Raw genomic sequence first — 27,956 nt, 5'->3', positions numbered from 1 at the left:
GAGCAGGAGGAGCAGCAGCACCAGGAGGAGGTGGAGGAGGAGGTGTGGGCCATCACTTGCCAAGCAACGACATGATCATGAGCCACCCCAGCAGTACCATCAAGGAGTGTAACATAGAAACAGTGATTCGCCTGGAGGAAGAAGAGCCTCATGCCCGGCGACATTCCCACCAGCACCCGGAGGAGGAGGAGGACCATCACTTTGACCTGGGCATTATGGAGCACGAGAGCAACCAGAGGGTGATCATTAACATTGCCGGCCTCAGGTTCGAGACTCAGCTGTCAACCCTCAACCAATTCCCAGATACTTTGTTAGGCGACCCCGAAAAAAGAATGAGGTTCTTCGACCCCCTGAGGAATGAGTACTTTTTCGACCGCAACAGACCCAGCTTCGACGGCATCCTTTACTTCTACCAGTCTGGAGGCAAAATCAGGCGCCCCGTCAACGTTTCTATCGATGTGTTCGCCAACGAGATCCGCTTTTATGAGCTGGGGGAAGAGGCGATGGAGAGATTCAGGGAGGATGAGGGTTTCATCAAAGACGAGGAGAAGCCCCTTCCTTGCAATGAGTTCCAGCGCCAGGTATGGCTGATCTTTGAGTACCCTGAGAGCTCCAGTTCTGCAAGAGGAATTGCTATAGTGTCTGTGTTGGTCATTCTCATCTCCATTATCACCTTCTGCCTGGAGACCTTGCCTGAGTTCAGGGATGAGAATGAACTACCCCCAGCGCTGTCCAATGTGCTGAATGATACTCAGGAGCATCCTTCCCCACCCAGTGGCCTCACAGACCCATTCTTCATTATAGAGACAACTTGTGTCATCTGGTTCACCTTTGAGCTCCTAGTCAGGTTCTTTGCCTGCCCCAGCAAATCGGAATTCTCTAAAAATATCATGAACATCATTGATATTGTGGCCATCATACCTTACTTCATCACCTTAGGAACAGAGCTGGCCCATCAACAGACTAACAATGGGCAGCAGGCTATGTCTTTGGCCATACTGAGGGTCATCCGCTTAGTTAGAGTCTTCAGGATATTTAAACTCTCCAGACATTCCAAGGGACTCCAGATCTTGGGGCAGACACTGAAAGCCAGCATGAGGGAGCTGGGATTGCTAATATTTTTCCTCTTCATCGGAGTTATCCTTTTTTCCAGTGCAGTTTATTTTGCTGAGGCTGATGACCCAGAATCTCATTTCTCAAGTATCCCAGATGCTTTTTGGTGGGCTGTAGTCACTATGACTACAGTTGGGTATGGAGACATGAGACCAGTGACGGTTGGGGGTAAAATCGTGGGTTCTTTGTGTGCCATTGCTGGTGTGCTCACCATTGCTTTGCCAGTCCCTGTCATTGTCTCTAACTTTAACTATTTCTATCACCGAGAAACTGACCAAGAGGAACAGGTAATGCTCAATGAGGAATCAAGCAGCCGCCAGGGAAGCTGTGCTGGAGACCTCAAGAGAAGTCCAAGCAGAACCTCCCTCAGCAAGTCTGTTGTACACTTGGAGAACATTGAAGGCATCAATAATGGCACTGGCTCTTTAGAAAAAACTAACCTCAAAGCCAAGAGCAATGTAGACCTCAGAAAGTCCCTCTATGCTCTTTGTCTGGACACCAATAGGGAAACAGATCTGTAGAACCAATCCCCTACCAATACAAAAACTAAAACTGAACAAGGGGTTCTACACTTTAATATAGAGAATCTATGAATGTCCTCTGACGGTAGCGAGTGAACAGTATTTGCTCTTGGAACACATTTTGTTACTATTTTTTTCAGTATTTCAGCTCATGATTCTAATTTTATAACCGTCAGGAGTCTGAGGAGTGAAAGGTTTATTCCTTACTGGAATACAGAATGTTTATTTTTTAATGCTGAAAAAAAAGAAACTGTAGGTCGATTCAGGAAGAAAACATTATACAATATACTTTTATATAATGACTGAAAGGAAAATAGGTCACTCCTGCGCAAAATGTACCAGAAAAATATTTTAATGGACTTTGCATTTTTTTTTTTTGTACTGTATTTTCACGATATATTTCATCACCGATATGAACATATATTCTGAAATTACACTACTGGTAAACAATGTTCTGTTTTTTTTTTTATAGTATGTGCAGTGAATTTGGTGCTCTTGAATTTAGCAGGAAATATTTTTGTTTTCTCTGAGAAAATATTGTATGGTTATATATATATATATTATATATATATATATATATATATAAAATATATGTGAGCCTTAATTTATTAACGATATATTTCTTTACAAAATACTTTATTAAAATTTGATGTTACAGAAACTCCGTTTTTTAATACTTCTCTTTTTAGGTTTTTCGAAGGGAAATTTGCTTCTGTAGAAATAAGAATTTGGCTACTGTTGTATTTATAAGATTAAAGGCAGATTATTTTTTAACTGCACAGTAAAACATCATCTTTAGTGCAAAAAAACAAATTATTTTGCTGAAAACCTTTATTCAATCAGTTTTTCATGTTTTGCTGACTTGTTTTCATGCAACAGAATTCACTTATATTTTGTTTGTAGCATTCAAAGAACAGTGTACACCAAAAAGAGGATTTTGCTTTGATTTTAATCAAATCTGTCAAATGTTTAAAAGAAATTCTCTGGGGGAGACAACTTTGGAATGAAACAAGCTGGTTTAGGTATTGGGGTTCAAAAACCAACTCTAAATGGTCAAAAGGAATCTACCAGGATTAAGAGGAGACACCCAGAAATAATACCACAATGGAATTAATTGTTTATTATCAAGATCATCAGAAGCTTTGCAACACTTAATGGCAGTCACCAAGATTAAAGGACTGGAGGAATGAAAGGCTGGAAAGAACACGACATAAAAGGTTTGCATTTCCATTATTTCTATTATTTATTAAAGTGTAGTGATGGGTGAATTTATTCGCCAGGCATGAAAATAAATCTGCGAAACGGCCGCGAAAATTCGACGGCGTCAGAAAAAAATGGACACTGGCGTCCGTATTTTGGACGCCAGCCCATTTTCGCCAAAAAAAGGACGCCGGCACCGTTTCGCAAATTTTTCGGCAAATTCGCCTATCACTCTTAAAGTGACCAGCTGCTCATAAAGCAGATGGACTCATCTTTGATGTGTGGCTTCAGGTTGTTGATGGAAGTTATCATCATGTTCTGTGGGTGTTTTAGGTTTCATTTATAACTGGGGAGGCAGCTCCCCTCTACCTATGATCAATAAGGGGTGTGTTTTTACGCCCAACCCATTCTGTGGTATAGCAAATAACCCATTAAAGGGTAACTTTTCCAAATAGCAATATTTAATATAAGCTTCAGCATACTGAAATAAGAAACTTTTTAAATGCAATCCATTAAAAATTCTGTACTGTTTCTGAGATAATCAAGTTTATCTTCACTATCCCTCTCTCAGCATCTGTTTCTCTTCATTCTGTCTTCATGCAGCAGTTGGGTGTCAGATAATCATTGATATTTAGATCCAATATATCTTATAGGGGGGCTTCCTTTTGCCTAGAAGATGTATTAGAGCTCACTCTATTAAAATCACCAGACATCATGTCTCTCTACATGCAGGATTTGTGCAAAAGGCAGTTATTTTGTTAGATTTTGTTTGTACTAGAATTAGTTATTTGAGTGAGCTCTAATACATCTGCTAGGAAAGGAAGCTCCTCCTATAAGATATATTGGATCTAACTATTAATGAATATCTGACACCCAACTGCTGCATGAAGACAGAATGAAGAGAAACAGATGCTGAGAGAGGGATAGTGAAGATAAACTTGATTATTTCAGAAATGATGCAGAATATTTAATTGATTGCATTTAGAAAGTTTCTTATTTCAGTATGACAAAGCTTGTGTCAATTTTAATTTTTGCCATAGTTCCCCTTTAAGTCCTCACAATTGGATGCTACTTAAAATATGCTCTTGTTGGCTAATGATGGTTTGATACTAGTGATGGGCGAATTTGTCCCGTTTGCGAAGCGCAAATTTTGACGCTGGCGTCAATTCATGGGCATCAAAATTGACGTTGCCGACAATTCCGACACTGGCGACATTTGCCGCGCATTAAAGTCTAAGGGGCATATTTATCAAGGTTCAAATTTCGAATTTGAAAAACTTCGAATTTGAATTCAAGAAGACCAACCGAAATTAAGTCCAAGGTTTTTTTGGCCGAATAGGTCCGTTTTCGATCGAATTGGCTTGTATTCGGCCGAATTCGAATCGTATGAATCTAAGTAATAGCGCATCCGATCGAATTCGAATAGAAGTTTTTCCCCAAAAAACTTTGATTTTTCAAAGTCCACAATTGAATCCAAATAGGTTCACCTTGACCTTTCATAAATCTGCCCTTAAGTCAAAGTTTAATTGCCGCCGGCGTCTAAAATGTCGCTGCTGGTGAAATTTGTCGTCAGCGAAACGCAGAAATTCACCACAAATAGGTTCTAGGAGGTCCCCCATAGGCTAAAACAGCAATTCAGAAGGTTTTAGATGGTGAATGGTCGAGGTTGAATTTTTAAAGAGACAGTACATGATAAATTTTGATATTCAAATTTTCAACATTTTTTTCAAAATCAAATTTGGATTATTCCCTAGTCGAAGTACACAAAAATAGCTCGAAATTTGTTTTTTTTTTGCCCTTTAATTGCCGCCGCTGTCTAAATTGTCACTGCCGGTGAATTTTCACAGCGATTTTGCAAATGTATTCATCATCAGCGAAACGTAGACATTCAGCGCAAATTTGTGCCTGCCCAATAAATTCGCCCATCACTATTTGATACAACTGCAAGCATCCCACAAACGGCTGTCTGGAGTGGATTCTATGAATTTACGTTTAGCTGAAGCTGGAGGGCTAAATGTTTACCACGGACATCGTTTTCTTTCCAAGCAGGGGGTTCAAATTTTCCATTTGGAAAAAGCACTGTACCTTTTTGTTCTGAGTATTGCCTTTACAACTGGCTTCTTTCTTAACTAGTGTATGAGAAAAGCAATGTTGTATTTGAGGGTTAAGGGCTGGATTCTTACAAGACTGGATGTTGTTTATTGATCTCTGAGATGTTTATTTTACTATATTGATGTAAACTATAGACTGATTGAGCATTGTGCACCCATTAGGATTGCAGAAATTGCTTCCATAAGGCCTGTAGTTCATTAGGATCATGAGAAAAGGCCTCATTCATACATTGGCTTTCAAAAATAAACGTAAGACTGACAGCGCTTTATTTAGTGTTGTATGGCTGCTGGTATTGTGCAGAAATACAGCAGCTCAGTCATATGTATCTACTGCTGAAAGTTCTAATTTATTCCCTGGCCAAGACATTACTCATATTATGTGCATTTTGCTGTATTTTGCCCATTGCTAACACAAATTGCCCGGGGCAACAACTTTCAAAGGGCAGATTTATCAAGGGTTAAAGTGAAAATTCGAATTAAAAAAAAAATTAGAATTTTCGAGCTATTTTTTGTGTACTCCGACTAGGGAATAGTCCAAATTTCAAAATATCAAAATTTATCATTTAGGGGCATATTTATCAATGGTCGAATTTCGAATTGAAAAAAACGTCGAAATTCGAATTCAAAAAGACCAACTGAATGAAGTCGAAGTTTCGAATCGAAGGAATAGTGCATTCGATCGGATACGATTCAAAGTTTTTTCCCCCAAAAAACTTCGATTTTTCAAATTCCACCAATTGACTCCAAGTGGGTTCTAGGAGGTCCCCCACAGGCTAAAACAGCAATTCGGCAGGTTTTAGATGGCGAATGGTCGAAGTCGAATTTTTAACGACTTATTCAAATTCAAATCGAATTCGGACTATTCGCTAGTCAAAGTACACAAAAAATAGCTTGAAATTCGAAATTTTTTCATTCAGAAATTCACCTCGACCTTTGATAAATCTGCCCTGTACTGGGGACCTCCTAGAACCTATTTGGAGTGAATTGGTGGACATTGAAAAATCAAAGGTTTTTTTAGAAAAAACTTCTAATCGAATTCGATCGAATACGATGTTACTTTGATTCGAGCAATTCGAATTTGAACAAAAACGGCCTACTCACCAGAAAAAAAACGTTGATTTTTTTTTTATGAATTTCGGTTGGTCTTATCTTATTTGAATTTTGAAGGTTTTTTTTGTATTCGAAATTCGACCCTTGATAAATCTGCCCCTCAGTGTAGGAGTAGGTAAGGTCCATCATTCAGGTGGACATGTTGGATGTCAAAAGTTTGCACTTCAAGTAGAAACGACAGCCCTATACGATAACATAAAATGTTTGGCCCATTGTGGTATCTGTCTTTAGTTTTTTATGGTACTAAACCTAATATACAAGCAGATAATATATGAAAATGCATTTAGATTTTAGTTGGTATGGAGTGTATAGGAGACATTGACTGAGTGCAAGGAAAAGTTTAAAGGGATTCTGTCCGTTTACTAAAGAGCGGTAAATTTGACTATATGTTTCTGGATGTTATCGCTGCAAATATTTTTCCGTTGCGTACCTCAGACCTCCAAAGAAATCTGGTCACATCTTAAAGGGCATGTAAAGGCAAAAAAATAAAATCCCATTTTTACTTTCTTTAATGAAAAAGAAACCTATCTCCAACATACTTTAATTAAAAAAATCTGTACCGTTTTTATAAGAAACCTGACTGTATGCCGTGAAATTCTCCCTTCATTTACTGCTGTGGATAGGAATTGTTAGACGGTCCCTAACTGCTCTGCAGGGAAACAATCATACTTATGAATAGCAGGGGGAGCCTTACTTCCCAGCCATGAAAAACTCAAGCAGCTTTGTTTGTTTCCCAGTAGAGCAGTCGGCGACTGTGTATCGATTTGTATTGGATTTTATTTTTGCCTTTACATCCCCTTTACTGTTTCCAACTCCAGCTGCAGGGACAAAGATCATGGAGCCAGATTTAAACAGATAAACTGGGATTCAATTTGGAGGATTATTTTGCTGCAGCCACTGGTTCTGCAGAGTTGGAGAAAGTTTATATTAAACAATACAAAAACTATAAAATCCACATTAGATTACATGACAACACAGGACCCAGTGCAGTCTGTATATTCTGATTATTAATCAGTCTTGTTGTATCGGCTTCTGGCAGATATTATTTGACTTGTGCTGTTTTGATAATTTATGATGATCCCTAAGCAGCCCAGATCACACTGAGCATGTGCACAGTCTTGGTCTTGCAAAGATGTATAACAAAGTTACAAGATGGTGACCCCCTGTGGCCAACTTTGAAAGCATAAATCATTTGTTTGATTAGGCTTGTGGTGCAGTAAGTTCATGTTTATGTTTAGTATACAAAATACAGCATTTCTAGCATTATTCTATTTTAGACTTGACTTCCCCTTTAACTATTCCTACCCAACCACTTTTTATGACTCCATTCGCCTGCCATGTCCACAGCTTCACTGCTTTGAATGTACATCTAAGGAGTTTGGGTGATGATTTCATGCATATAAATTGATTGGTAAGATGTGTTTTGGTTGCAAATTACTGACAGTGGGTTATGGACCTATTACTCCGGGTGACTGGGTGAGGGAGGCTTAAATCAGGGTGACTTACATAAAGAACAAGTTTCCACCTTTCCTTGATCTTTTTAAAAATTATTGTTGAACTACAGCACACAGAATCCTTTAGTACTGATACAGGTATAGGATCCCTTATCCGGAAACCCGATATCCAGAAAGCTCCGAATTACGGAATGGCTGTCTCCCATAGACTCCATTTTATCCAAATAATCTACATTTTTAAAAATGATTTCCTTTTTCTCTGTAATAATAAAACAGTAGCTTGTACTTGATCCCAACTAAGATATAATTAATCCTCATTGGAAGCAAAACCAGCCTATCGGGTTTATTTAATGTTTAAATTAATTTATAGTAGACTTAAGGTATGAAGACCCAAATTATGGAAAGATCCGTTATCCGGAAAACCCCAGGTCCCGAGCATTCTGGATAACAGGTCCCATACCTGTATGTGCTAAAGAATTGCAACCTAGAAATATTAAGACAACCCATGGTTGATACACGATATTTAAATCCCCATTAACACCAACTATCTTTATTAACAGTACCCAACTGTATGTTCCTTTCTACGGTTCTTTAAAGCTATAATATTGTATGTTGTTTGGAACATTCATTCTGAGGCCTCTAATGATTAGTTTGCTACAGGGCATTAGGTTGGAAGAGTTCAATTTATTTTTCTCCCCACTGGCACATAACAAAAACACACATTCACTTATGAAAATACAAGGTCAGTCTATTGCTCCAAATCAGTGGTTGTGTGGTTTCACTTCTTTTTTGTTTGACTATTTCTATAAACAGAGGAAAACCCATCCTGCTGGGATGCCTTTGAGTGAGTGCAGGACAGAAACTGACTGTATATAACTAAATGAATGGTTCTCTTGAAGCACCAGATTCCTGGGATCTCTCAAACACAAAGGAGCCCATTGCAGTAAAATAATGTCAAACTGTGTGTCAGGCTTTCCCGTTACAGGTGAGCTGTGACTAATGGACATTAACTCTCTGTCCTTGGCCCTTTGCTTATTAACTTGTTTTTTTAATGACGTGGAGGTGGGCATTGAAAGGGCTGTTTCTATTTTAGGTGATAATAGAAAATTGTGCAGAACTAAATGTTCCATGCAAGATGCTGCCACTTTGCACAGTGATTTAACTTAATTGGAAAACTGAGGTTCAATGTTAAATACAAGGTTATGCACTTTGGATATGAAAGTTATACAGTGCACTAAGGGCAGAGACACACGCTCAGATTTGGGGAGATTAGTAGCCCAGCAACAAACCTCCTCTTCTTCGGGGCGACTAATCTCTCCGAACTGCCTCCCGTCGGCTAGAATGCAAATCCCTGGCGGGATGGGAATCGATGTGCTTCGTTTTCCGAAGTCGCCCAAAGTTGCCTCATGAGGAAACTCATCCTGCCGGCCATTTAGATACTAGCCAGCGGGAGGCAGTTCGGGGCAATAAGTTGCCCTGAAGAAGAGCTGATTTATCGCCGGGTGACTAAATTTCCCCCAATCTAATTGTGTGTCTTTGCCCTAAATGGCAGTGTGTTGGGGGTTTCCTTAACGGAGACGGATCTGGGGTTTTTGTAGATAACAAGTTGTCTAATTCTGGGCAGTGTCATTCTTTGGCTACTAAAGCAAATAAACTTCTGTCTTGCATAAAAAAGGGCATTAACTTGACATGAAATCATAATTATGCCCAGCGTCGGACTGGCGCAGTTGGGGCCCACCGGGTTATGAACCCCGGGGGCCCCTGCGTGCATGAGCAAAAGCCGGCGTGCCGTGCACATATGCGGAAGGCAGACGCACCGCGCACATGCATGAATGCATGCGCTAGTGGCGAGCACACTGCACCACACAATTTTTTTTTTGTTTGGAGCCAATCTAGGACCAGGGCCGACGAGGGCCGTGGCCCACCGGGTTTTTTCCCGGTTTCCCGCCAGCCCAGTCTGACCCTGATTCTGCCTCTTTATAGGTCCCTGGTAAGGCCTCACCTGGAGTATGGGGGGCAGTTTTGGACTCCAGTCTTTAAGAGGGATATAAATGAGCTGGAGTGAGAGCAGAGACTAAGTGCAACTAAACTGGTTAGAGGGAGGGAAGACTTAAATTATGAGGGTAGATTATCAAGGTTGGGGTTGGTCTCTCTGGAAAAAGACACTTGTGAGAGGACATAATTAGTCTTTTTAAGTACATTAGAGAGAATTCTAGACAAATGGCAGGGGATCTTTTTTCCCTTAAAATGGATCACTATTCACTGCACCAAAAGAAGCAGCGTTGATGGTTCTTCACAGTGAAGACAGTGAGGTTGTGGAATGCACTGGCGGGTGTTTTTGTGATGGCTGATTCTGTTAAAGGAGAAGTAAAGCCTAACTAAAGAAGTAGCTAGAAATGTTGTACATGATGTTTTGTGCTTCTGTACCAGCCCAAGGCAACCACAGCCCTTTAGCAGTAAAGATCTGTGTCTCCAAAGATGCCCCAGTAGCTCCCCATCTTCTTTTCTGCTGATTCACTGCACATGCTCTGTGCTGCTGTCACTTACTGAGCTTAGGGACCCACTCACAATATATAGTACACAACACCGGAGACTGGTCTGATGTTCTTCTGCTTAGGAAAACAATCAGAAACCTTTCTCAAATCTTTCCTAAGCAGAAGAACATCAGAGCAGCCTCTTTCTTTCTCCTGACAACTTCCTTGACTACTTGGTGGTCAGACTGGTCAGAGAAAGACCAACAGGTGGCGATGGTTTAACAGAATTCCTTCCTGTTATCAGTACATGTATTCTTTAATATCTTGGAATTTAAAAAAAATAAATAATGAATGTACGTTCCAAAAGTGCTTAGAATATCACCCCCATCAATTTTACATTCACTTATTTTAAAGGTTTATCCTTTTAGCAGACAACAGAACTGAAATATACTAATGGCAGTGATGAGGAAGGGGCAGGGAGCCTTTACCTCAAGCACCCCCTGATGGCTGCTTATAGGGGTAATAAAACAATAGCTGGCTCTCGCACACCCAGTGTAGAGATGCGAAGTCTGGTGCTCAGTGGTAGAGGTTCGGCCACCTCACAGTAGAATCCAATAGGAAAGAAATCCACGGCACACAGGCTCCTGCAAGCAAGGCTTGACAAAGGGGCGTGACCCCGAAACGTTGCTCACTTCCGCATTAAACGTGCAAGGGGTTCCTTGCTTGCAGCAGCCTGTGTGCCGTGGATTTCTTTCCTATTGCTTATAGGGGTAAAACAGGCAGAGAATATTCAACTCAAAAAGTGGGTCAGACAAGAAAATTCTGTGGATGGAACAAGGAGGCTTTGAAAGTTAATAAATAAAATAAAGTACCCTTAAATTGAAGTTCTTTAATATACTATGGCATTTCATTTTCATTTTTTAAATTCACCATTCAGTCTCGTTTTATCCTCCTAGGGTATTTTAAGCAGCCAGTTTTGTAATCATTAACAACAAAGTAAGAGCTTGATTCATTTCATAAAGTCAAGATTTCCTTCCTGAAGTGGATTATGTACAATAAAATGCAACCAGAATTTCTTCCTCTTGATTAAAAAAAATAAATAAATTGGAGAAATAAAATCTCATGGCCCTCTGCTACTTGTTATAAATGCTTCCCTTGGAAGTATTCAGCTTTCCCTCTTCTCACAAAGCCCTGTGATTTACGGAACGAGAATAGCTTTTGCATAAGTCAGGACTGTAAGGCTTGAAACAGAAGCCAGTGCCTGCAGCAATTTGCAGGGAATGTTCCTTATGTGAATGACGAGCCCTGTGTTACTTTAAAGGGATACTGTCATGGGGAAAAAATTTTTTTTCAAAATGAATCAGTTAATAGTGCTGGTCCAGCAGAATTCTGCACTGAAATCCGTTTCTCAAAAGAGCAAACAGATTTTTTTATATTCAATTTTGAAATCTGATATGGGGCTAGGCATTTTGTCAATTTCCCAGCTGCCCCTGGTCATGTGACTTATGCCTGCACTTCAGGAGAGAAATGCTTTCTGGCAGGCTGCTGTTTTTCCTTCTCAATGTAACTGAATGTGTCTCAGTGGGACATGGGTTTTTACTATTGAGTGTTGTTCTTAGATCTACCAGGCAGCTGTTCTCTTGTGTTAGGGAGCTGCTATCTGGTTACATTCCCATTGTTCTGTTGTTAGGCAGCTGGGGGGGGGAAAGGGAGGGGGGTGATATCACTCCAACTTGCAGTACAGCAGTAAAGAGTGATTGAAGTTTATCAGAGTACAAGTCACATGACTTGGGGCAGCTGGGAAATTGACAATATGTCTAGCCCCATGTCAGATTTCAAAATTGAATATAAAGAAAAATCTGTTTGCTCTTTTGAGAAATGGATTTCAGTGCAGAATTCTGCTGGAGCAGCACTATTAACTGATTCATTTTTTAATTTTTATTTTCCCCATGACAGTATCCCTTTAACTAGGTGTTTACCAATGCCTTCAATATGTGGAAACAATTTTAAAAATGCAATTTTCATTAGTGAGAAAAAGTGTATGAAGGCAGATGACCTATTGGCTTAATTAGCAAGCAAGTACATGTGTGGGATCTGTTAACCAGAATACTCATAGGCAGGTCTGGACTGAGAATTAAAATAGACCCTGGCATTTCAGGTACACAAAAGCCCAAACAGTCCCCACCAGCCCACTAAATACTGACTTTCTCTGGCATTTGCCAGAACCCACAGATTGCCAGTCCGGGTCTGCTCATAGGGTTGCCACCTGGCCGGTAAAAATGACGGTTGATCCCAATGTTATTAATAGGGAAAAAAGTTAAACATATAGGAAGGTTGGTATTTTTTTCCAGAAAAGGTGACAACCCTAAATGCTCATGACCTGGGGGATAATTTTGTAGTTTGGATCCACTATAAACTCATGAAAACATGAAATAAACCCGATAGCCTGGTTTTGCTTAGATTAAGGATCAATTATATCTTAGTTGGGACCAAGTACAAGGTAATATTTTATTTTTACAGGTACGGAACCTGTTTTTCAGAATGCTCGGGATCTGGGGTTTTCTGCTTAACGGTTATTGCTGTAATTTGGTTCTTCATACCTTAACTCTACTATAAATTAATGTCAACATGAAATAAACCCAATTTGCTGGGTTTCCTTCCAATGAGAATCAGTTATATCTAAGTTTGGCTTAGTACAAGGTACTGTTTTATTATGACAAGGAAAAAGGAAATCTTTTTAAAAAATCTGGATTATTTGGTAAAATTCTGGAATTCAATGCTTTCTGGATAATGGGTTTTCGAATAACGGCTCCCATACCTGTACAAAGAAAAAAGAAAATCCTTTTAACAAATGTGTATGGTTTGGATAAAATGTCCATTTGGGAGATATCCTTTCTTTAATTTGGAGCTTTCTGGATAATGGGTTTCCAGATAACATATCCCAAACCTGTATAGCAAGGGTGGAGGCCTTTATCTTTAGAAATAGCTTTAGGACTGCTGTTCTGTGGCCATTGGCCATAATTTAGAAAATTCTGAGAAAGCTCTGAATTATGGGAAGGCCGTCTCCCATAGACTTCATTTTAAGCAAATGAACAAATGTTTTTAAAAATGATTTCCTTTTTCTCTATAATAATAAAACAATAGCTTGTACTTAATCCTAACTAAGATATAATTAATCCTTATTGGAGGAAAAACAATTATCAATTATCAATTATATTTTAGTAGACACTAAGGGGGTTATTTATCAAAGTCCAATTTTATCTCAATATTTTCTGGAAAAAAAAACGCAGAGCAAATCTGTACAGGGCTTATTTATTAATACACTTTCCCAAACATTTTGTTTGCTGGAAAAAATCTGATTTTCACGATTTTTTCCGATTCTTCATCTGATTTTCACGTTTTTTTCAGGTTTTTCATCCGATTTTCAATATTTTTTTCAGATTTTTCATCTGATTTCCACGATTTTTTCAGATTTTTCACCCGAAAACTCCGAATTTTACCAGAAAACTTCGGGGTATTGCCAACAACCCAGCGCACATCAAAAAATCATTGGGACTTCTCCCATTGACTTATATGCAACCTCGACAGGTCCGGATTTTCAGATTCTGACTTTTCCATCCTCGGGGTTTAATAAATTCAGAAAAATTTGGGATTTTTTTTATAAAAGTCAGATTTTATTTAAAAAAAAAAAAACACAAATTTTTCGTGATTTTTGCATTTGGAGTATAGTAAATAACCCCCATAGTATACAGATACAAATTACAAAAAGATCCCTTATCAAGAAAACCCAGAGCATTTTGGATAACAGGTCCCATACCTAATTGTTTTTGTTTAGTAGATTTTCATGAGGCAAAATATTATTTTTGGGTTATGTGCCCTTAAAATAATAATTACCTAGCTGAAAAAACATAAATCAACAAAACTAAAGAAAGGTAATGAGAATAAATACCCTCATGAACTCATTGTTATATGTAAAGCTTTTATCCTTTTGTAGAAGACATGAGAGTTTTTTTTATGGTATCCCAGGGCAACAGAGTGAAAAAGAGAAAAATCTATTTATTGCATTTTATAGCTGGCCTTTTGGAAATTCACGTGTTGCTCCCGTTCCGGCATTATTTGGCTTCTTTTCTGTATCTCTCTCGTTCACAAATAGCAATCTTCTTAAAACTGGCCTTTTTTTTGCTTCATTTCTGGAAAAGGTTGGTGTGAAAAATAAAAAAAAAACTGCTTCTGCAGCACTTGCATCTCATTCTGATTCTGAGATATGGGGGCGTAAAATGTGTCTGAAGTCTGAAACATGTGAAAATGCGAACGGAGACGTGGGGGGGGGGGTATTCATTCTACTAACCTGTTATTGGAAAAGGTGTAAATGAATCAAGGAAACAGCAGAGCAGTTATTAAAATGTGCTACATAGGTGTCTTTTATACACAGAGCTCCAAAATTAGACGAGGGGGGAAAATATGAATTGTATCCCAGTCTGTTATTTAAATAGCAACATACTAAATTATAGTATAGGAGCTGCAACGTAATGGGGGCGGGTCCGTGATGCGGTGGGGGTGAGTCATAACATCAGGAGCGGAGCTATGACGTGGCGCTAGTCTGGGTGGCATTTTACCAAACAGCACAGCTCCATCTATTTTCAAGGTGACCAGAGATGTTCATAGTCAGATGCTCAGAGGAAGAGGGTGGTGGCAGAGGTAGGGAGGTCAACAGTAGGGACGGTGGTGAGCTCTGGGCAGGGGGCGGGCCGATGACATCACGGGGCGGAATGATGGCATTGTGGGCGGGACAGTGACATCAAATGGGTGGGTCGGTGTGCAGCGCTATGGCGGTTGGCGATTCACTAAACAACTGACAATTTGCCAGAAATTCGCAGGTTCATCACCTATTCACTAACAAGCGTAGAGGACCTTATCGCCAGGCGACTTTTTCTCTGGCGATTGGTTGTTACTCTGCAAACTCACTATGAAGCGAATTTTACTGAAAGTTACCTCTTTCGACAGAGTTTACTTCTCCACCGCAGACCGGGGCGAACTGATAACACGAAGCAACATCCTCCTCAATCTCATGACATCGTATCTAGTGATCGGCGAATTTGCGACGTTTCGATTCGCCAGCAAATTCACGAATTTCCTGCGAAATTTGCAAAACGGCGAAAAATTTGCAAAACAGTGCCGGCGTCTAGTTTTTGACGCCGGCGTCCGTTTTTTTCGACGCTGGCGAATTTTTTTTTTTGCCGCCGGCGAATTTTATAGGGCGTTTCGCGAATTTAATCGCTGGCGGAGAATCGCGCAAATTCGAATAAATTCGCCCATCACTAATCGTATCCTGTCTGCCGGAAATGCATTAAAGTTGCAAAAAACGCTGGCGATTTTTCTCATTTTAAAGCGGGATTACTTTCAAAAGTCCGAACGATTAAAGATTTATGTGTGAATTTTTTTTTTAGGGCATTAGAGGATCTCTTTTGTCACCAACATCACTAATAAAAACGTCCATACAACTTTTAGGTATCCGCCCTATTCAAATTAACCTAAGCGCAAGACTGCTAGCTAAAAAAAAATATTATGAAATCCTTGCCCACCCAAAGTAACGCTAACAGAAATTCGCCAACGTTTGGCTGCTGAGACGCAACATCTCATTTTAGTCAATTAGCGTACAGGTAACAAATTTGTGCCAGGGGAAGTGTTGCGGAGTGTGGCGAAGTGGTTGCTGGCGAAAATACGCCCTTTATTGAATATGCCTAATGATGGGCGAATAAATTCTGCAGACGTGGATTCGCGTTTTTCCGCGGGCAAATAAATTAGCGATACTCCCGTGAAAATTTGCCGGCGTCAAAAACATTTTGGACATGTGTCAGAAAAATTGCTCACGTCAAAACCGTTGCACATCAACATTATTAGGACGCCCATTGACGCCGGTGTTAAAATTGACACAATGTTTCGCAAATTTTTCGCTATTTTGCGGGAAATTCGCAAATTTTTTGGTGATACGAAACAGTAGAAATATGCCCCCTTACTGGAAGCCTGTTGGTTTTATTTAACATTTACATGATTTTCTAGTACAGTTAAGGTATGAAGATCCAAATTATGGAAATATCTCTTATCCGGAAAACACCAGGTCCCGAGCATTCTGGATAATAGGTTCCATACCTGTATATGTTAAAAGGTTGTAGTAGTCCCTTTATGAAAGTGGCCCTTATGAAATGTGGAGCATCGATCCTTAACGATAATAGAGAACATAAAAAAAAAACCCTTAATAGGATTGCTGTGCCATCAACATGGATTTATGCAGCTTCAAGTATAAGGTTCTTATTGTTACAGAGATAAAGCAATCAGTGAAAATAAAGAATTGCCTTTTTAAAGGGTAACTAAAAGCATTGCTACAGTTCAGACCGCTCTGCATTATGGGTTTCTGGATAAGAGATCCCATAGATGTATTTATAAAAGATCCTTCTATCATGAATCCAGTGCGTTGCTGCTAAACGTCTTTACGCATATGTTTATCATTCCAGGCCAGTCTCTGGCTCATTTCAGGATTACCGAAAGCTGAATATATTTGTACAGATTTTCTATGGCTGTGCTCCAATTGATTTACTGTTGTTAATCTCCGCTGACGTGGGATCGCCTTAGGCCCTTGTATATATGAGGGTCTTAGCTGGTCTGTGAAAAATCAGATGGTTTGAGTCTCATTCATTCCTTGAATGCCATTTCATTAATTCCTATCACTGATTGCAAATATAAGATGAAATAAATAAAATATTGACAACGAACTAAAATTCCCAAATTAACCATTTTTGTTGCTTTTAACGGATCTACCAATTTCATAGCTGTAGGGGGCAGATTTATCAAAGGTCGAGGGGAATTTTCTAGCTATTTTTTGTGTACTTGGACTAGGGAATAGTCCAAATTAGATTTAAATTGGGAAAAAATTGGAAAATTAGAATATCGAAATTTATCATGTACTGTCTCTTTAAAATTCGACTTCGATCATTTACCATCTAAAACCTGCCGAATTGCTGTTTTAGCTTATGGGGGACTTCTTAGAACTGATTTGGAGTCAATTGGTGGACTTTGAAAAATCAACGTTTTTATTGGGAAAAACTTTGATTCGTATTCGATCGAATGCGCTATTACTTTGATTCGTGCGATTCGACTTCGGCCGAATACGGACTTATTCGATCGAAAACGGACCTATTCGCCCCGGAAAAAAAATTTGACTTGCTTTCGGTTGGTCTTTTTGAATTTGAGTTTCAACGTTTTTCAAATTCGAAATTCGACCCTTGATAAATGAGCCCCTAGGGGTGCATTTAGCCCTATGGCACTTTGTATTACACAGGTATTCAGACTCAAAATCCAGAAAGCTCTAAATTACAGGAAGGCCATTTTCCAAAGTGTCAATAATATAAATATAATAGTAATAATGTTATATATAAAAAAAATACATTATAACTTGATAGGAGCTAAGTTGCATGAGTCCATATTTGTGCCAAAACAATCGTAGTGGGTTTATTTGGAGGCCCATTAATCAAATGTCAAATTTCAAATTCATGTGAATTTTTTTTATATACTCGAAATTCTATTGGGAGGTTATTTAAAGGGGACCTGTCATCCAGACATAAAAAGCTGTATAATAAAAGTCCTTTTCAAATTAAACGTGAAATCCAAATTCTTTTTTTTTATTAAAGCATTCATAACTGTTGCAAACACATTTAAAAATCTCAGCTGTCAATCAAATATTGTCTTCCCCTCCTCTATGCATTAGTTACTTTCACTTTCCATTCAGCACTTCCTAGATGTCACTACTCTCCAATCCATACATTCCCCCGTTCTCTTTTTAATTGTGTAGCCAGTACATGGGGATGGACATCAGGTCCCCCATTCTGTTGCATAAACAAGATTCTGAGATGATACAAGACTTGTCTTAATAACAATGTCCACAAAATGGCTCCTGCCTGCTTCTTATAATTATGAATTTTCAGACTGAAGGAAACAAGATTCAAATAATGTATATAGTGTAATTCAAGTTAATATTGCTTGACTAACGTGATAAAATAGGATTTGGAATAATTTTTTCGGATAACGGGTCCCCTTTAAGAAAAAATTTGTATGCCTAAAACTCAAACAAATATTACTGACATGAAAACTCGCATAGAATTCGACTTGAATCGAGTGTTTTTTCCCCGAAAAAAAAATCGAATGTCAGGAAGTCTATTAAGATCTTCAAATGGGTCTCGGACATCTCCCATTGAATTATACATGAACTCGGCAGGTTTTAGGTAGCGAAAAATCGAATTCGAATTGTTCCAGAGGTCAAGGTTTTTTAAATCTCAATATTCTAATTGAAATTTGAATTGAGTTTGGATTATTCCCAATTCGAATTTGAGAGTTTTGACCAAAAAAAAAAAAATTCGGCAATTCTAATTTACTATTCCACCCTCAATAAATCTGCCCCATAGAGGTACATTTAGGAAGGGTCAAATTTCTAATTCATGTGAGTTTGTTTTTTTAAACTCCCATAAACTCCCATCAATTCAAAATTCGACCAATCGAAATTTATTATTGAAATCAAATTATCAAAGTCGGACAAATTGAAACGACATGAAAACTCGAATCGAATTTGAATCTAATTAGATCAAACTCGATTAGTTTTTCTCTGAAAAAAACTTGAATGTCATGAAGGCTGCAAACAGCAATTCGGCAGGTTTTGGGTGGCAAATAGTCAAATTAAAATTCTTAAAGGCCCAGAGCATGATAAATCTCAAAAATCTAATTTGAATTTTCTAAAAAAAAACTCAAACCGAATTTGGATAACTTACTAGTCAAATTTGAGAGTTTTGGCCATAAAAAAAGTGAAAATTCAAATTTTCAATTTGACCATTGATAAATCTGCCCCTTAATGTTGAAAAGTTTTTAGTAGCCTTAAGGTGTGGTGATCAAAATTACAGAAAGATCCCTTATCCAAAAAACTTAGGTCCCAAGCATTTCGAAGAATAGATCCTATAACGGTACTTGCTGAATTATCTTTTTTAAATAGGTTTTAATAGAATGCACGTTTATTATTTATACCATTGTAAACTACTGTAGGGACCCATAGGTTTAGTATGTCCCTTTAAATCCCTACACTTCCTTATCTCCCTAGTTGCTGGGCGGTGCCCATGTATCTAGTTACTTCATTTACATATTTGTATTATTGGCCTACTAACTAGTGATAGGGCTAATCTGTGCGAAATTCACCAAATGGTGAAAAATTTGCAAAACGCATTGAAGTCAATGGGTATCAAAATAATTTTGACGCAATCAACAATTTTTATATGCATGACTATTTCGTCTGAATGAAGCTTTTCAAAAAAGTGTTGCCTTGACCCTGATATTGATGGACTTTAGGGATGGGTGAATTTGACCCGTTTCGTTTCATCAAAAATTTGCTGCCGCAAAATGTTGCCGACGCCCATTAAAGTCTATGGGCGTCAATCTATACTCTATAGAGTAGATAGGAGTTCCTCAAAATGTAGTTGAAAAAAAAAAAAGTCCCAAAATAACGCTGGGTCTTTTCCTTTTTTCAGGGTGATAGGCTGCCAAAATGCGTAATTTTTTTTGGGGGTAACCCGCTTCCCTCTACATTTCCTAACATATGGCACATAAACTATACACTGGGCTCATGTGTAGGGCAATATAACAACTTTATTTTATTTTATTAAGTTTCCCTGGACTTTTGTAATGTAATGTATTGGCTGCAACATATACGTCTATTCAACTTTAACTTTCCGTCCGTATGCAAATTAGCCAACGCTAGCGTAACTTCGCTTTGCTTGCCGAATTAACGCTTGCGCAACTTCGCCTGTGTTCGGCGACTTGGACGCAACTTTGCATGTTATTGAATTAGCGTTGTCTGAGCGAATTTTCATCTGGCAAAGCCGTCGATGGTGAATTTTCGCCACTTAGTTAATTTGCCCCTATATGTGATATCATCTTAAATTGCGAAACACTTTTAGAATGTAACTTCTACAGCTTAGAACTCCTAAAAAGAAGGATATTAAAGAGAAGGAAGATGACCTGGCAAATTACCAGAGTGCTGCTGCTTTTGTTGATCTGAAGCTTATCAGAGCAGTCACATGACTGGGGGCAGCTGGAAAACTGACAATATGTCAGATTTCAAAATTAAAAATAAAAAAATCAGTTTGTTCTTTAGAGAAATGGATTTCGGTGCAGAATTCTGGTGGAGCAGCACTATTAACTGATGCGTTTTTCAAAAATAAACATTTTTTTCCCATGATGGTATCCCTTTAAGGATTAGTCACGACCATTCAGCCGTCCACGAACAATGCCTAGTCACCTTAAATAAACGACTTCTTGCATTACCCATGTAGGTCTAATGCTGGTTTTAAAAAGAAAGCAGATTTCTATAGCCCTGACCCGGTGACACATGTATGACTTGCACAAGGAAAGCACAGGCAGGAAATAGAATGAGAAGAGATGAGGATTAAGAGAAGATTACAGGCAGCAATGAGCATGTGAATGATTTCCCCTTCTGTCATCATATTCACAAAGCAGGCAAATAGCTTGTTGATTTGTTGCAAAATGTTGTATTTTTGTAGAGAATCGGCACAGAAGGGGAAGTCTTAGTATTGCAGGGTTACAATTATCTGCCTTACCTTGGCTCCCGAGAATTCAATTATTTCTGCTTGCCTAGAACTCAATGAGAGCAGCTGCACAGCCTCTTGGGAAGCAAACGTGACAATTAACATTATGCTGCACGGTAATTTTATTTTAGTCTGTTCCCTTTATCGCTCTCCATCTCTGTTCCCCCAAATAACCGGTCGATTGTTGGTTTAAGTAAAATACAGTTTTTCCGCTGTGGCATAATTAGATATTTCTGGGCCCTAAGGTAAATTATTTTTCAGGCTCCAGAAATGTCTAAAATTTGACCTATTTTATTGAATTGTGTATGAATTAGGCCTCATGGGGCCCCTGCAGCTTTGCTTCCAGTTATGCCCCTGTATACAGTACAGGTATGGGACCTGTTATTCAGAATACTCAGGACCTGGGGCTTTCCAGATAACAGATCTTTCTATAATTTGGATCTTCATACCTTAAGTCTACTAGAAAATCATGTAAACATTAAATAAACCCAATAGGCTGGTTTTGCCTCCAATAAGGATTAATTATATCTTAGTTGGGATCAAGTACAAGCTACTGTTTTATTATTACACAGAAAATGGAAATCATTATTGGATTATTTGAATAAAATGAAGTCTGTGGGAGATGGCCTTTCTGTAATTTGGATCTTTCTGGATACCGGGTTTCCAGATACCTGTACATAGAATGAAAACACAGAAGAGCTATCATAGACCTGGAAGATCCCTGCTAAATGAGAAATAACATTCATTTTTCATTTTTAATACATTATTGTGTATTAGTAACTCATATTTACATAGTTACATAGTTAAATTGGGTTGAAAAAAAGACAAAGTCCATCAAGTTCAACCCCTCCAAATGAAAACCCAGCATCCATACATACACCCCTCCCTACTTTTAATTAAATTCTATACCATACCTATACTAACTATAGAGCTTAGTATCACAATAGCCTTTGATATTATGTCTGTCCAAAAAATCATCCAAGTCCCTCTTATAGTCATTAACTGAATCAGCATCACAACATCACCCGGCAGTGCATTCCCCAACCTCACTGTCCTGACTGAGAAGAACCCCCTACGTTGCTTCAAATGAAAGTTCTTTTCTTCTAGTCTAAAGGGGAGGCCTCTGGTACGGTGATCCTCTTTATGGGTAAAAAGGTCCCCTGCTATTTGTCTATAATGTCCTCTAATGTACTTGTAAAGTCTAATCATGTCCCCTCGCAAGCGCCTTTTTTCCAGAGAAAACAACCCCAACCTTGTCAGTCTCCCCTCATAATTTAACTCTTCCCTCCCTCTAACCAGTTTAGTTGCACTTAGTCTCTGCAGTCTCTCCAGCTCATTTATATCCCTCTTAAGGACTGGAGTCCAAAACTGCCCCCATACTCCAGATGAGGCCTCACCAGGGACCTATAAAGAGACATAATTATGTTTTCATCCCTTGAGTTAATGCCCTTTTTTATACAAGACAGAACTTTATTTGCTTTAGTAGCCACAGAATGACACTGCCCAGAATTAGACAACTTGTTATCTACAAAGACCCCTAGATCCTTCTCATTTAAGGAAACTCCCAACACACTGCCATTTATTTCTCCTATGCTACATTAAGGGGCATATTTATCAAGGGTCGAATTTCGAATTTGAAAAACTTAGAAAATCGAATTCAAAAAGACCAACCAAAATGAAGTCTTTTTTTTGGCCGAATAGGTCCATATTTGGCCAAAATCGAATCGAAGTAATGGCGCATACGATCGGATTCTAATGAAATTTTTTCCCCAAAAAAACTTTGATTTTTCAAAGTCCACCAATCGACTCCAAATAGGTTCTAAGAGGTCCCCCATAGGCTAAAACAGCAATTCGGCAGGTTTTAGACGGTAAATAGTCGGTCGCATTTTTAAAGAGACATTATATGATAAATTTCGATATTCACATTTTCAAATTCTTTTCAAATTGAATTAGGAGTATTCCCTAGTCGAAGTACACAAAAAATAGCTTGAAATTAAAATTTTTGGAATTTGAAAATTTACCGCGACCTTTGGTAAATCTGCCCCTAACAGTTACAGTTCCCTGGCCCCCTCCTTCTGCTGCTGTAAGCCCCTAGTGCTCTAGTCTGCTGATAGAGTCTCTGACTTTAGGGGGATCTGGTCCAAACTAACACAATGAGCTTAAGTGTTTACTTATGAGCATTGCAGATGTGCTCGAGGGAAAGGAAGGCCTTTCGGGCAGAGGATGGATGTGTTTGGCCCTAGAAGAATTATATTTAAAGAGGATATAAACCTTCCATATCAGTGTTACTCAACTACAATCCCCGCATTATTCTGCATATTATGAAGAGCTAAAGGAATTGTTCAGTTTAAAAATAAAAACTGGGTAAATAGATGTGCAAAATAAAAAATGTATCTAATATAGTTAGTTAGGCAAAAATGTAATGTATAATAAAGGCTGGAGTGACTGGATGTGTAACATAATAGCCTGAACACTACTTCCTGCTTTTCAGCTCTCTTGGTTTCCACTGATTGGTTACCAGGCAGTAACCAATCAGCAACTTGAGGGGAGGGCCACATGGGTCATAACTGTTACTTTTGAATCTGAGGATCAATTACAAACTCACTGAACAGTTATGTCCCATGTGGCCCCCCGTTTATACCGCTTATAACTGATGACATTAGAACTCACCGTTTACAAGGATAACATTTGGACTGGCCATATCTGGCCAGTCCTATGCTTAATTTTCATCTGATTCATTAAGAATTCTATTGCTTCATTATACATTTTACAAAGGTCTAAGTTTTACCTGCAACTTAACTTGCTGCTTTCAAAGTAAAACTCCCAAACTTGGCTGCCCTTTTATTAGACACCAGTGGGATCACCTGACTATAGCTGGGAAGGGTGGGAGCTACAACATGGAGCTGGTCACTGCTCCAGTATAACTATAACAAACAAGGGAAAGTTATGCTCACCACTAGTTTTTTTTAAAACATATATATATATATATATATATATATATATATATATATATATATATATATTTTTTCACAAAGTACCTGCACTCCTTCCTTATTAGTCAAGGTGGGTGCTTGGTCAGTCAGAGTATACAATGTTCAAAGTGGACCAGCACACCAAATCTTCAATCAGAAAAAGGTTTATTTCAACATCACTCACGTGTCCAACGTTTCGGCCCACATTAGGGACTAAGGCCCTAATGTGGGCCGAAACGTTGGACACGTGAGTGATGTTGAAATAAACCTTTTTCTGATTGAAGATTTGGTGTGCTGGTCCACTTTGAACATTGTATACTCTGACTATATCTATATCTATATATCTATATATATATACTGTATATATATATATTTGCGAAAAAGAGCGACACTCACAGGTTGTTTTCAGTGCAGATAAGTTGTGCTTTATTCCACTCAACGTTTCGATCCCTCACAGGGATCTTCGTCAGGAGTTACAAACAAACAGTGCTGGTGCAATCCACAGTTGCCTGGGTGCTGGTCAACACATTAGTATACAGTGGACAAACAAGCCGCACTCCAAGGACTTCATTTTGAAAAATAAAGGTGAAGTTTTATTCTCAACTTTCCGGCTCCTTTCGGCCCCAGTTAATGAGTCGAAACGTTGAGAATAAAACTTCACCTTTATTTTTCAAAATGAAGTCCTTGGAGTGCGGCTTGTTTGTTCACTGTATATATATATATATATATATATATATATATATATATATATATATATATATATATATATATATATATATATAGATTCCCACAATGAATGCGTAACTGTGATTGTATAAAGGGATATTTCTGCACAGCAGGTCTAAATAGCTCACTGTGGTCTTCCTCTTTATTTATTTATTTTTTTCAAGCTGAAGAACAGATTTTTTTTTTCATACAGTTGAGGGGCAGATGGTTCACAGTTTGGGCCCTTTTAGGCTTAGAGCATAATTTCATTGAAAGCTGGGGGGTCTTAATCAGATCATAAGATACTGTATCTGCTTTAAATCTGGGATTCACCACTCCAGAGGCATCAACTGGTTGCCAGTGAGAAATATACTGTATTCAGCTGTGGCTCTGTCAGTTTGTTATCTTTTCTTTGCACAGCATATAAGGAGAGTATGTCCTAGTTCAGTCTCACCTAATCAGTAGATAGAATTTATATTTGTTGTTCAGTTAGCAAACTGAAAGCAAAGTTCTGCTTGAATAATATGAGCTACAGGCATCTGCTTTATAACCTTAAATATCAGGACTGGATCATTATCTTGGAAATATTGGATTTCTTCTTCATTACACAAGGGGGGGAGGAATTACAGGTATGTAGTGATGGGCGAATTCCTCCCGTTTCACTTTGCCGAAAAATTTGCGAATTTCCCGCAAAATTCACAAAACTGCGAAAAATTTGCGAAAGTGAAATCGGAAAATTCACGCAAAAAATAGTAAAATTCTAAGGTTTTCACGAAAAAAACGTGAAATTTGAACGTTTTCACAAAAAAAACGAGCAATGTGAATGTTTTCACTATAAAATCGAGCAATTCTAACGTTTTCACTAAAATCTAGCAATTTGAATGCTTTCACTATGAAAATCTAGCAATTCGAACTCACGAAAAAATCAGAAATTGACGCCGGCGAATTTTCGTGGGAGAAATTTGCCGTGAATTCGTGCTAGGCAAATTTATTCGCCCATCACTACAGGTATGTCGATGTATAATGATGAAGGCAGGGTTGCATAGAGCTCATTACAAATAAAGGTTACATTTAAATTCAGGTATATTTCTGTATGTTACAGTTTATACCATTAAGAGCTGGACTGCTTTGTAAATTATATTCATTTTAAAAGGGAACTAAAGCTTAACTAAAGAATTAGCTGGAAATGTTGTTCATTATGTTTTGAGCTTCTGCACCAGCCCAAGGCAACCACAGCCCTTTAGCAGTAAAGATCTGTGTCTCCAAAGATGCCCCAGTAGCTCCCCATCTTCTTAGCATCAGCTTATATTACAGCCAGGGAAGCTCATTTTCTGCTGGATAATTAGTGATGAGCCCTAAGCTTAGCTTCTCAACAGCCAATCAGAGCCCACTGAGCATGTGAGTGTCACAGACACTTTCCAAGATGGTGACCCCCTGTGACAAGTTTGAAGTCCTGGATCATTGCTGCTATTGACAAGCTGAAACTTTAGGCTCCTGCAATAAGTTCACTATATAAAACATGGCATTTTTAGCCACATTCGTTTTTAGAGTTTAGTTCTTAGAATTTTTAGGGTTTAGAATGGTTTCCAACAGGGGGCTAATCTTGGGAACCGATGGCCCCCTTTGCCCCCACCCATGGGAGTGAGGGAATACAGGGTTATGGAAGATAGCTCATAGTACAAGTTGATCCAGGGACTGGTCCCATTGCCATTTTGGAGTCAGGAAGGAATTTTTCCCCCTCTGAGGCAAATTGGAGAGGCTTCAGATGGTTTTATTTTTTCAACTAGCAGTTAGGCAGATTAAAATAGAGTTAAAAGTGAACTAAACCCTTAATGGAAAAACCTTACCCCCCTACCCTACAAAGACCCCCCTCCCTGCTCCCCCCAGCGTAGTTGTTACCCCTGGTAGATGCCCCTAACTCTTTACTCATCCCTCAGTGCAGATTCAGGGCATTGGAGTTCACGGGCATATGCAAATTAGGGGCGGGGTGGAAATTGCGTGACTTTTTGTCAGAAAACAAGGAAGTAAAAAAATTTCCCCTTCCCACCCCTAATTTGCATATGCAAATTAGGGTTCGAATTCAGTTCGGGAATTCAGCCGATTCGGGGGTTCAGCCGCATCCAAAATAGTGGATTCGGTGCATCCCTACTTAAAAATACCAGGAGCAAATTTTGTGCCATTGGCAGAGCTCCCTTGCACTATAGGGGCGGGTGAAGTATGAAGACAATGGGGCTACTGTATACCATTCCACCCAATCAGATGCTTGCTTCAATTTTCTGACGTATACCAGATTGATCAAAATAAAAAACTGATTGGTTGCTAGGTGCAGCTAGTGAAATGTACAATACCATGGATGTTAGTAAGTCCCCACTGACTATACTGACTTTATTGTTATTCAGTAACGATTTCATACACTGCACCACATTTCAACTAAAAATGATATAAAATGAATTTAACATAAAAGTATCATCATTTATTTCAATGGCAGATTAACATATTCACGATTGAGAGAGAGTGATTGTATCTCATATGTAATTCTCAGTCAAAATCAATTTCCACTCGCCAGTAAAAAGAATATGTTCAGTATAAATGGATTAAAAAAAACAGAAACCTAATAATGAGTTTTTAATGGGCCTCAATGATATATGGTTTTTTTTTTATAAAGATCAAAAAAATAGCAATTGCTGATTAAAGTGAAATTTCAGCTATTTGCAAGTCGGTCTCTTCTATGAAAACGAGAGCTGAGTTAACCCTTTCCAAGAGAAATGGATTTGGGAGTATCGTTGCAAATCGTTAAAGGGATACTGTCATGGGAAAAAATTTTTTTTCAAAATGAATCAGTTAATAGTCCAGCAGAATTCTGCACTGAAATCCATTTCCCAAAAGAGCAAACAGATTTTTTTATATTCAATTTTGAAATCTGACATGGTGCTAGACATTTTGTCAATTTCCCAGCTGCCCCTGGTCATGTGACTCGTACCTGCACTTTAGGAGAGAAATGCTTTCTGACAGGCTGCTGTTTTTCCTTCTCAATGTAACTGAATGTGTCTCAGTGGGACCTGGATTTTACTATTGAGTGTTGTTCTTAGATCTACCAGGCAGCTGTTATCTTGTGTTAGGGAGCTGTTATCTGGTTACCTTCCCATTGTTCTTTTCTTTGGCTGCTGGGGGGGGAAAAGGGAGGGGGTGATATCACTCCAACTTGCAGTACAGCAGTAAAGAGTGATTGAAGTTTATCAGAGCACAAGTCACATGACTTGGGGCAGCTGGGTAATTGAAAATGTGTCTAGCCCCATTTCAGATTTCAAAATTGAATATAAAAAAATCTATTTGCTCTTTTGAGAAATGGATTTCAGTGCAGAATTCTGCTGGAGCAGCACTATTAACTGATTCATTTTGAAAAAAACATTTTTTCCCATGACAGTATCCCTTTAAGGAAGCTGATATCAACCTGCAACTGACAGAATAATAATAATAATAACAGATCATCAAGCGTTAAAGCATGCTAGGAGTAGTGATGAACGAATTTAATTGCCAGGCATGGTTTTGCAGCGAAATTGCAATGCGCAAACTCTTTCGCTCATAAGAAAAAACACTCGTTGACTTAAATGCATTTGGAGAAAGAAAGTCGCCTTAAGAAAAAATGCCCATTGACT

The 27,956-nt window shown here is 38.6% G+C and overlaps 1 protein-coding gene across 2 annotated transcripts in view; it reads left to right on the top strand.

Annotated features, from left to right (window-relative positions):
• LOC108712590 (potassium voltage-gated channel subfamily A member 1-like) overlaps window positions 1-27,956 on the top strand; it is a 108,724-nt gene that overhangs the window by 55,806 nt on the left and 24,962 nt on the right. Inside the window, exon 10 of one of the 2 annotated variants that reach the window (XR_001935006.2) lies at window positions 2,538-2,851. Coding sequence is in view for 1 of the 2 variants with exons in the window: in XM_041587980.1 (XP_041443914.1) it covers window positions 16-1,634 (1,619 nt within the window). In the remaining variant the exon portion in view is untranslated. Of the gene's footprint in view, window positions 1-15; window positions 2,852-27,956 lie in introns of both variants that reach the window. The other variant, XM_041587980.1, reaches the window with a different exon arrangement.

The sequence above is a fragment of the Xenopus laevis genome, chromosome 3S (genome assembly GCF_017654675.1).
Source record: "Xenopus laevis strain J_2021 chromosome 3S, Xenopus_laevis_v10.1, whole genome shotgun sequence".
NCBI lineage: Eukaryota > Metazoa > Chordata > Amphibia > Anura > Pipidae > Xenopus > Xenopus laevis.
This window is presented reverse-complemented; position numbering and strand designations above follow the sequence as displayed.